This window comes from Aquila chrysaetos, chromosome 11, assembly GCF_900496995.4.
Source record: "Aquila chrysaetos chrysaetos chromosome 11, bAquChr1.4, whole genome shotgun sequence".
NCBI lineage: Eukaryota > Metazoa > Chordata > Aves > Accipitriformes > Accipitridae > Aquila > Aquila chrysaetos.
Window position 1 is genome coordinate 43482142 of NC_044014.1, and position 9497 is coordinate 43491638.

Here is a 9497-nt window from a genome sequence, read left to right on the forward strand (position 1 = left end):
GTACTGGGCTATACCATGCTGTACTGGACTGTATTGGGCTATACTAAGCTGCATTGGGCTGTACTGGGCTATACCACGCTGTACTGGACTGTATTGGGCTATACTAAGCTGCATTGGGCTGTACTGGGCTATATGACGCTGTACTAGACTGTACTGGTCTGCACTGGGCTGTACTGGGCTATATGAAGCTGTACTAGACTGTACTGGTCTGCACTGGGCTGTACTAAGCTGTACTGGGGTGTATGGGGCTGTACTGGTCTATACTGGGCTGTAATGGGGGTTGTCTGGGTCCTGGCTGGCCCCTTGGGAGCAATTAAGTGTCACCCTGGTGCCGCTGGCTGCCGATTCCCGCGGTGCTGCCGGGGGGATGCCGGGGGCCGGGGGGGGTGACGTGTTCCCCCCAATCTCCTCGGTGACCCCCCCGGGGGCTGCCAGCCCTGCTGGGGGGGGGGGGGGCAGGATGGGGGTACAGGCAGGGGATTGGGGTACAGGCAGGGGGGAATGGGGGTACGGGCAGGGAATTGGGGGGGTACAGGGGGGGCTGGAGCCAGGAATAAGGGCTGGGGGGGGGGGGGTGTGGATGGGAGCCAAAGCAGGGGAGGGGCTCTAGGGACAAAGCTGGGGCTGGGGGATGCTTTGGGGGAGCCAGAGCGGGGCCGGGGGGGGGGGGGGCTGCTGCCCCCCCCCGATTCGGTACCCGAGCATCCGTCCCCAACCGGAGCCTGCCGGCGCCGAGCGAGCGCGGCGGGAGCGCGAGCGCGGCAGCGCCTGTCGCTCGCTGGCACCGTCGCTCACGCCCCGGCGTGACACCGGCCCACGGCACGCCATGCCACGGCACGGCACGGCACGGCACGGCGAGGCCTGCTTCGGCTGCCGGTGCAGGCGAAGAGGCGGCGTGCGGGCAGGCGGCGCGTAGGCCGAGGTAAGGCAGAGGAATCGCGCCTCGCCCGCGCCGCCGGCACGGCGAGGGGACGGGGGGCGAAGGGGGCACCTGCCATGGCGGCGGCTTCGGCGTGTGCTCGGCGGCCGGGGCGAGGGGGGGGGCACGTTGGTGTGCACGGGTGAGCGCACGTGATGCACGACGCACACGCGTGATACGCGCCGGCATGAACGCGCAATGCACGATGCATGCACCTACACGCACACGTAATGCACGCACGACACACGGGCACGCACATACAGTGCATGCCTGCGTGCGCGATACAGTCGCCCGCACGCACACGCAATGCATGCACACAATATTCACATGCAATGCATGCCTGCGTGCACACAATAGTCACACTCACCGGCACGCACGTGCAATGCGTGCCTGCGCGCACGATACATGTATCTGCATATGCACACGCAACGCACGCCTGCATACACACACACACACCGGCACGCACATGATACACCCCGGCACGCACGTGCAATGCGCGCCTGCGCGCACGATACACGTATCCGCACGCACACACAATGCGCGCCTGCGTGCACACGATACACTGGCACACACACGCAATGCACGACACACATGCAGCGCACGCCTGCGCGCATGCGGTACGCCCACCGGCACGCACATGCAACGCACGCCTGCTTGGACACGACGCGTCCACCTGCGCGCGTACGCGGCGCCCGCCTGCGCACACATGTGCGGCACACGCCGCCATGCACACGCCATGCACACGCCACGCACACGCCACGCACACGCCATGCACACGCCGCCAAGCACACACCAAGCACACGCCAAGCACACGCCACGCACACGCCAAGCACCCCACGAGCGGCTACAGGTTGCCCCAACCCCCCCAGCCCCGCTGACGGCCCATGCGCGTCCCCCACCCTGTCGTTCCCCCCCCCCCGTGGGTGCGTGGGTGACACCCCGCGCGTGGGGGGGGGGGGGGGAACGACACAGCTGGTCCCCGTCTGTCGCTGCACCCACGCAGGATCGGTGCTTAAACCCGCGGCACAGGGGTGCTGGCTCCGGGCTGCAAAGTTGGGGGGGGGGGGGGGGGGGGGTGCCTGGGCAGGATGGGGCACGGGGTGGGGGGGGGGGGGGGGGGCCGATCCGGGCACGTTTGGGGGGGGTCCTGGGCAAGATTGAGCGCGGGGGGGCCCGATCCCGGCAAGGTTTTGGGGGGGGGTCCTGGGCAAGATGGAGCACGGGGTGGGGGGGTGGGGGGGGGTGGTCCCGATCCGGGCACGGGGGGGGTCCTGTGCAGCGCCGAGCACCGGGCGGGGGAGGCCGGAGCCTCGGGAGGGCTCAGCCGGGGGCGGGGGGAGGAGCAGCCCCGCGGTACCGGCGCCGTCCTCGCCTCCGTGCGCGGCAGCGGAGGAGCTGCCTTCATCCCCATCCTCCTCATCCTCCCCATCCTCCTCTTCATCCCCATCCTCCTCATCCTCCCCATCCTCCCCATCCTCCTCTTCATCCCCATCCTCCTCTTCATCCCCATCTGCCTCATCCTCCCCATCCTCCTCTTCATCCCCATCCTCCTTTTCATCTCCATCCTCCTCTTCCTCCCCAGCCTCCTCTTCCTCCCCGTATCTCCCCCCCCCCAGCGGAGCCGGGACCCGATGGGACCCCCCTGCCCGGCCGCGCGGCTGCTGCCCCCCCTCATCCTGGCGCTCGCAGGTATGGGGGGGCTCGGGGGAGGACATGGACGGACGCCTGGGTCCCTCTGGGATGCGGGGGGGGGGGACCTGGGACCCATCGTGCTGGGAAGGGGGGGGGGTGGTCTCCTGGGACCCCAGACACCAAGGACCCTTAATTATAGAGGGGAGGGGGCATTCCTGGCAACCCCCCAGACACCTGTAATTATGGGGAGGGGGGGGTGAACCCCGAGGAGGCCTGATGCCTGGGTCCCTTAATTTGGGGGGGGTGAGCCCTGGGGAGCCCAGACCACAGGGACTCTTAATTATGAGGAGGGGGGGGGCGGGCTGGACCCCCCGAGAGCCCTGACACCTGGGATCCAGCAGGATGGAGAGTGGGAAGGGGGGGGCACCCCCAACACCAGGGACCCTTAATGCTGGGGGGACTGGGGGGGGGGGGTGGACCCTGGGGGGCCCGGCCACCTGGGTCCCTTATTTCTGGGGGGGGGGGGGGGGGGATGGACCCCAAGGACCCAAGAGGGGGTGGGGGGGGGACAGGGGGACCCCCAGGAGCCCACCTGCCTGGGTGCCCCCCTGGGAGCGTGGGGGGGGGTTTCTCGGCACAGGGCTCACCGGGGTGGGCACTGGGGCCCCCCCCGCAGCCGGGATCGGGGTGTGGGGGGGGGTGGTCTCCAGCTGGAGGGGTGCCAGGGCTAAGCCGGCGGGGGCTGCCCGCGGTGGGGGCTCTCGCAGGGGCCGCCGGGGGCACGTTCACGGTGGGGGCCTGGCCGCGGGTGGCCGTGGTGCCCTTCGGGGGCTCGGTGGCCATCAACTGCAGCCGCGGCGCCTGCCCGGGGGGCAACGCCACGCTGGGGCTGGAGACCCCCCTGACCGTGGACGCGGGGGCCGGCGGGCGCCGCTGGCAAAGCTTTCGGCTCCTCAACGTCTCCCAGTGGAGCCCCGGCACCGCCACGTGCTACGGGCGCTGCGGTGACACCCAAGTCAACGCCAGCACCGGCATCCTCGTCTACCGTGAGTGCCGGGGGTCGGGGGGGGGGGGGCTGCCGGGCGGAGTGGGGGGCCACGGTCGACGGTTCGGCGGTCGCCACCTCCCAGGGTTGCCGGAGCGGGTGGTGCTGGAGCCGGTGCCGGCCATGGCGGTGGGTGACAGCCGTAACCTGACGTGCCGGGTGGTGGAGGTGGCTCCGGTGGGGAACCTGACGGTGACGTTGCGCCGAGGTGCCGAAACTCTGCGGACGGAAAGTTTCGGCGCCGCCGAGGGCAGCGCCAGCGTGGCCGTCAGCCACCTGCTGACCGCCAGCCCCGGGGACCACGGGCAGGACGTCACCTGCCACGCCGAGCTGTCCCTGCGGCCCCACGGGCCCCTCTTCGCCCGCGCCGCCGTCCCCGTCAAGCTGTCGGTATTCGGTAAGTCCCCGCCGCGCGGCCGGGCTCCGGCGTTGGTGCGGATGCGGGGAAGGAGCCAGGGAGCAGCTCGGCACCACCCTGTCCCCATCCCCATCCCAGCTCATCCCAGTCCCCATCTGATCGCCATCCCAATCCTGTCCCCATCCCCGTTCCCATCCCAGTCTCATCTCCATTTCCATCCCGGTCCGGTCTCCATTCCATTCTTGTCCCCAGTCCCCATCCCCGTGCTGTCCCCATCCCCATTCCCACCCCAATCCTGTCCCCACCCCCAGTCCCGTTCCCATTCCCATCCCAGTTTCAATTCCATTTCCATCCCAGCCCCGTCCCCATCCCATTCTTACTCCCAGTCCCCATCCCCCTGCTGTCCCCACCCCCATTCCCATCCCAGTCCCCATTCCCATCCCAGTCCCCGTTCCCATCCCAGACTCTCTGGGACTGGCTAGCTGAGCACCGCGACTCTAATCCCGTTCGCGATGCCCACCGCGCCGTGCCGAATCCCTCCCTAGCCTTGTCCAGTGGCCGGGGCCGTGCCGGGATGCCCGGTCCCACCCCGGCATGGGGGCTTCACCACCGCCCTCCTGGCAGCTCCGCATCCTCACCGGAGCCCGGTGAGGGTCCGGCCGCTGGGATCCTCCACCCGGCACTGGGGTGCAGCTGGGGATGAGGCATGGTCCTGGTGACGCCGCATCCCTGCAGCTCTCCCCGAGCCGCCCCAGCTCCGGGCTCCTGCCCACGTTGAAGCCGGCACCACCGCCAACGCCAGCTGCCGGATCGCCGGTGCCTTCCCCGCCGGGGATGTCCGCTTCACCATCACCCTGGCAGAGCAGAGCCTAAACTTCTCCGTGGCAGCGGCCGGGGATGTGCTGACCGCCGTCACCGCGCTCTCACCCGGCACCCCGGGGTGGCAGGAGCTGACCTGCACCGCGGCAGTGGCAACGGCGGCACGGATGGCACGGAGGCAGCTCCACGTCTACCGTAAGGTGCCGGGCACGGCGGGGCGATAACCGGACCCCATCCCAAAATCCCGTTGAACCCACGGCACCTTCCCGCAGGCTTCCCAGCACCCGTCCTGGAGCTGAGCCCAGCGTCGGCGCCGGCGGGCAGCGAGGTGATGGTGGTGTGCCGTGCCGGCGCCGCCGAACCCCCCGCCGTCCGGCTGCAGCTCCGTGACGCCGACGGGGGGGTCCTGGCCGAGGGGCCGCAGTCCCAGCTGGAGCTGCGGTTGGTGGCGCGGCGGGAGGATGACGGGCGGCAATTCGGGTGCCGGGCCAGCCTGGCCATCGGCGACGGCGCGGTGACAAAGGACGCGGACGCCCGGCTCGCCGTGCTCTGTGAGCGCCGCACCGGAGGGTCCCGGTTGCGCCCGTGGCAGCCGGCGCGGGCTGCTCCCGGCATGCCCGGTGCATCCCTCCATCTTTTCCAGACATGCCCGAAATGGCGGCGAGCGACTGCCCCAGCAACCGCACGTGGCTGCGGGGGACGCGGGAAGTGCTGTCCTGCCGTGCCGCCGGCAACCCCGTGCCCACCGTCGTCTGCGGCAGGAACGGCGTCGCCGTCAGCACCGGGGAGCTGGAGTTGGTCACCCGTTCGCGAGCCGGCACCTACCTCTGCAATGCCACCAACAGCCTGGGGACACGGAGCCGGCTGGTCACCGTCCGCGTGGAGTGTGAGTCGTGCCGGCACCTCCCGCCGCGGCTGCGCCGGCAGCGGCCGTGCTAACCAGGACCCCTCTTTTCCCCCCCCAAGACGAGCCCACCCTGACGGAGAGGGGCTGCCCGGCACACCGCACCTGGGTGGAGGGGGAGCGGCGGGAGCTCGCGTGCCGCGCCGACGGGGACCCCCCGCCCAGCACCCGCTGCGCCCGTGACGGCGGTGCCGCCCGTGCCCGCGGGAGCCGGGCCGTCAGTCGGGCCGATGCCGGCCGCTACGTCTGCCGAGCCACCAACAAGCACGGCTCGGCCGTCCGCAGCGTCGTCGTCACCGTCGAGTGTGAGTGCCGGGGAGAGGACGAGGATCTGGTGGTGCCGGGGATGCCGTGGCTATGCCGGGGATGCCGTGTCCGTGCCAGGGATGCCATAGCCATGCCAGGGATCCCATAGCTGTGCCAGAGATGCCACGGCTGGGGATGCCGTACCTGCGCTGGGCACGGCGTGGCCATGCCAGGGATGCCACGACCACGCTGGGGATGCCGTGTCCGTGCCGGGGATGCCGTGTCCGCGCCAGCCCGGTGGGGAGCCCGGCTGCCTTTGGGCCGGTCTCATCGGTGCAGGGTGGGGAGCAGGGGGTGGGCGGTGGGTCCCCGCACCCCATCGCGGGGCGGCGGGGGCACCTGGGCACCTGGCACCCAGCCCCCCCCCTCCCGCCGTGTCCCTCCCGGTTTGCAGACGAGCCGAGCATCGGCGAGACGGGCTGCCCGGCGCAGCGGCTCTGGGTGGAGGGGACGCCGGCGGAGCTGGCCTGTGCCGCCAGCGGGAACCCCCCACCCCGCGTCGCCTGCGCCAAGCTGGGGGACGGCCAGGACCCCCCCCCGGCGAGCCCCAACGTCACCCGCGCCCACGCCGGCACCTACCAGTGCCGGGCCACCAACGCCCACGGCTCTGCCCTCCGCAACGTCACCGTCGCCGTCGAGTGTGAGTGCGGGGAGCGGGCTTTTTTTGGGGCGGAAAAAGGGGTTTTGGGTCGTTTTTAAACGCGGGGCGGTGTTTTTTTTTTTGGCTGACGGACGGTGCCACCCCGGTGCAGACAGCCCCGTGGCGGTGAGCCTGCGCGTGGTGCCCTCCGCCAACGTCTCGCGCGGCGCCAGCTTCAGCGTGGAGTGCCGCGCCGAGGGGCTGCCCACCCCCACCTACGGGTGGGCGCTGCCGCCCGCCAACAACCTCCGCTTCGCCGCCGATAACCGCTCGGTAGCCGTAGCCGGCGCCGCCGCTGCCAACCGGGGGCTTTATACCTGCACCGCGACCAACAGGCACGGCCGGCGAGCCGGCAGCGTGATGGTCCGGGTGGACGGTGAGATGGGGCGAATTGGTAAAGGGGAGGGGGGACAGACCTCTCCGCCACCGCCGCGGCGTCACCGGCGCCTTCCCCGCCTTGCAGAGAGCCGGCTGGCGCTGGTGGCCTCGCTGGGCTCCTTGGGTGCCGTCACCGCGGTGGGTTTGGCGGCCGCCGGCGGTTATTACCTGAAGTCGACGGCGTGTAAGAAGGGGGAATACAACGTGCGGGATGCCGAGGGCTCCTCCGAAGCCGCCTGCCTGCACCGGCAACGGCACGACCGCGGCGAGATTTACGGCATCCAGCTCACCCAGCCGTAACCGGGAACATCCCCGTCCCGGGGGGGATGGAGGTTTGGGGGTTCCCCGTGTACCCTCCGCCCCAGCCACAGCGGGGTTTTGGGGGCAATTTGGGGTGGGGTTGGGGTTTTTTTGGGGGGGGGGGGGGGTGTTTTTTTAACCCTTTCGGTGCCGTGCCAAGGGCGGCACAGCTGTAACTCAGGGGGGGGGATGCTCAGGGGGGGCCGTGGCCGCTGGCTCGGCTCTTCCCCGGGGGATAAAGCAACACCCAATAAATAATTCCGTTTTAACGGGAGGGAGGAAGATGGTGACTCCAGCCGCAGGGCGGGGGACGGCATTAAGGCTCCCTGGTGTCCGGGCTCCTGGGGGGGGGTCCATCCTTTCCCACACCTCAGAAATAAGGAGCCCGGCGGGGGTGTCCCCGAGCCCGTCCCCCTGCCACCCGTGGGGGGTCCGGTGGGGGCCGGGGCTCAGCCCAGCCTCAGCTCTGGATCCCACTGGAAAATCCTGGAGCTGCCCTGGAAAGCCCTCGCCTTCCTGCCCGCTTTCCTGCCCGTACGGCCGCCCTTCCTGCCTGCTCTCCCCAAGCCTGGACCCCGCTCCCCTGTCCCCAAGCCCTGTCCCATGTCCCCAGCCCACAGCTGCAGATGGGGACCCCCCCCAGCCTGGCCACCACCTCGCCGTCCCCAGCCAGTGCCAAGGACCCCCACCCCATCCACCACCTCGTTGTCCCCAAACCCCATCCCACATCCCCAGCCCTCACCCAGGACCCCCCATCCTCGTCCCCACAGCTCCCTGCCGGGGCCACCAAACCACCGGTGACGGCATCCAGACCCGACCAAGCACCGGTTCCCCAAAAGTCGTCGCGTCCCCCCCCCCCAATGCCGCAATTGTCACCCTGTGCCCCCCCCCGGAGCAGGTGACACCGGCACACGCCAAGCTGCCATCAGCACCAGGACATTTAATTGCTCCCAAGGGACCAGCCAGGACCCCGACACCCCCCAGCCACCGCCACCCCCAGCTCTCCGCTGCCGTCACCGCCGCCGCCACCGCCGTCCCCTCGCCGCTGCCGGGGTCCTCGCCGTCACCTCCTCCCACCGCCGGCCGGGCGACACTGCTCCCCGCAGTGGGGACACTGGGGACGGGGGGTCCCGCTCTTCCCGGGGATGTTCCAGCACCGTCGGCACCGCACCCGGTATTTCTTGTACCTGGGAGAAATCCCTGCGGTGAAGCCGGTGCTGGGGTTTGGGGGGGGGGGTCCCGGCAGAGTTGGGGTGTCACTGGGGGGGTGTCCCTGTCCCCTACCTGATGCCGCAGGCGTTGCAGAGGGGGGTCCCGTTTTCGGCTGCCCGCCAGAGAGGGGTCCGGCGTGTCTTGCAGGAGGCACAGCGCTTGCTCCCTGTGGGGGACACGCGGCTGCACCCCCAAATCCCAGCGGTGTTGGGGCGTGTGGGGTGGAGACACCCCCAAATCCCCCCCCCCCTCCCCGGTCTTACCCTGGGTGGGGGGAACGTCGTCCTCTGAGCTGCTGCCCGCCCCGGGGGGCCTGGCCGGGGGGCTGCTCCCCCGGCTCCGGCTGGGATCCCTGCGGGAAAGGGGGGTCAGGGGGAGCGCGGGGACACCCCTGGAATGGGGATATCCCCCCCCAGGAATGGGGATACCCCCCCCCCAGGAATGGGGACCCCCCTCGGGGGCTGCCAGGTCCCCGGGGGCCATGGCCAGGGAGGGGGGACGGGGTGTCTGGCCTGGTGGGAAAGGGGATGCGGGGAGAGAAGGTGCAGCCGGACAGACGGACGATACAGCCCAAGTTCCAGGGATGCCCGGAGGTGCAGACGGACGGACAGACAGCGCAGCCCAGGGATGCATCCGGACAGACGGACGGTGCAGCCCAAGGTCCAGGGGTTTCACCCGGACAGACGGACGGTGCAGCCAAAAGTCTGGGGGTGCCCAGGGATGCATCCGGACAGACGGACAGTGCAGCCCAAGGTCCAGGGGTTTCACCCGGACAGACGGACAGTGCAGCCCAAGGTCCAGGGGTTTCACCCGGACAGACGGACGGTGCAGCCCAAGGTCCAGGGGTTTCACCCGGACAGACGGACAGTGCAGCCCAAGGTCCAGGGGTTTCACCCGGACAGACGGACGGTGCAGCCCAAGGTCCAGGGGTTTCACCCGGACAGACGGACGGTGCAGCCAAAAGTCTGGGGGTGCCCAGGGGTG

The 9497-nt window shown here is 70.3% G+C and overlaps 2 protein-coding genes across 4 annotated transcripts; one reads left to right on the forward strand and one right to left on the reverse strand.

Annotated features, from left to right (window-relative positions):
* The first annotated feature begins 706 nt into the window (after nt 1-706).
* ICAM5 (intercellular adhesion molecule 5) lies at nt 707-7570 on the forward strand. Of its 3 annotated transcripts, none has more exons than XM_041127376.1 (11): nt 707-922; nt 2502-2608; nt 3319-3597; nt 3682-3993; nt 4690-4968; nt 5046-5324; nt 5417-5659; nt 5740-5982; nt 6378-6623; nt 6736-6999; nt 7087-7570. In XM_041127376.1, the coding sequence occupies exons 2-11, from the start codon at nt 2551-2553 to the stop codon at nt 7299-7301; spliced, it is 2418 nt and encodes an 805-aa protein (XP_040983310.1). In that variant the 5' UTR covers nt 707-922; nt 2502-2550; the 3' UTR covers nt 7302-7570. The 3 variants fall into 3 exon arrangements, with proteins under 3 accessions (XP_040983310.1, XP_040983311.1, XP_040983312.1); XM_041127377.1 differs by having other exon boundaries at nt 2536-2608; XM_041127378.1 differs by lacking the exons at nt 707-922; nt 7087-7570 and having other exon boundaries at nt 2430-2608; nt 6740-6878.
* A 708-nt stretch (nt 7571-8278) lies between these two features.
* ZGLP1 (zinc finger GATA like protein 1) lies at nt 8279-9219 on the reverse strand. The gene is made up of 3 exons (XM_030031103.1): nt 8777-9219; nt 8586-8679; nt 8279-8488 (listed from the first exon to the last, which is right to left on the reverse strand). Exons 1-3 carry the CDS (start codon nt 9144-9146, stop codon nt 8365-8367), a joined length of 588 nt encoding a protein of 195 aa, XP_029886963.1. The 5' UTR covers nt 9147-9219; the 3' UTR covers nt 8279-8364.
* Between the last annotated feature and the right edge of the window lie 278 nt (nt 9220-9497).

What these genes read in the sequence shown, in the direction of transcription:
- ZGLP1 (XM_030031103.1), bottom strand. Translation starts at nt 9,146, where the DNA reads ATGCATCCCTGGGCTGCGCTGTCTGTCCGTCCGTCTGCACCTCCGGGC. An exon ending in CGACGTTCCCCCCACCCAGG is followed by an intron (nt 8,680 to 8,776) that starts GTAAGACCGGGG and finishes TGTCCCCCACAG; the next exon opens with GGAGCAAGCGCTGTGCCTCC. An exon ending in TGCAACGCCTGCGGCATCAG is followed by an intron (nt 8,489 to 8,585) that starts GTAGGGGACAGG and finishes GATTTCTCCCAG; the next exon opens with GTACAAGAAATACCGGGTGC.
- ICAM5 (XM_041127376.1), top strand. Translation starts at nt 2,551, where the DNA reads ATGGGACCCCCCTGCCCGGCCGCGCGGCTGCTGCCCCCCCTCATCCTG. An exon ending in CACCGGCATCCTCGTCTACC is followed by an intron (nt 3,598 to 3,681) that starts GTGAGTGCCGGG and finishes GCCACCTCCCAG; the next exon opens with GGTTGCCGGAGCGGGTGGTG. An exon ending in GAGGCAGCTCCACGTCTACC is followed by an intron (nt 4,969 to 5,045) that starts GTAAGGTGCCGG and finishes ACCTTCCCGCAG; the next exon opens with GCTTCCCAGCACCCGTCCTG.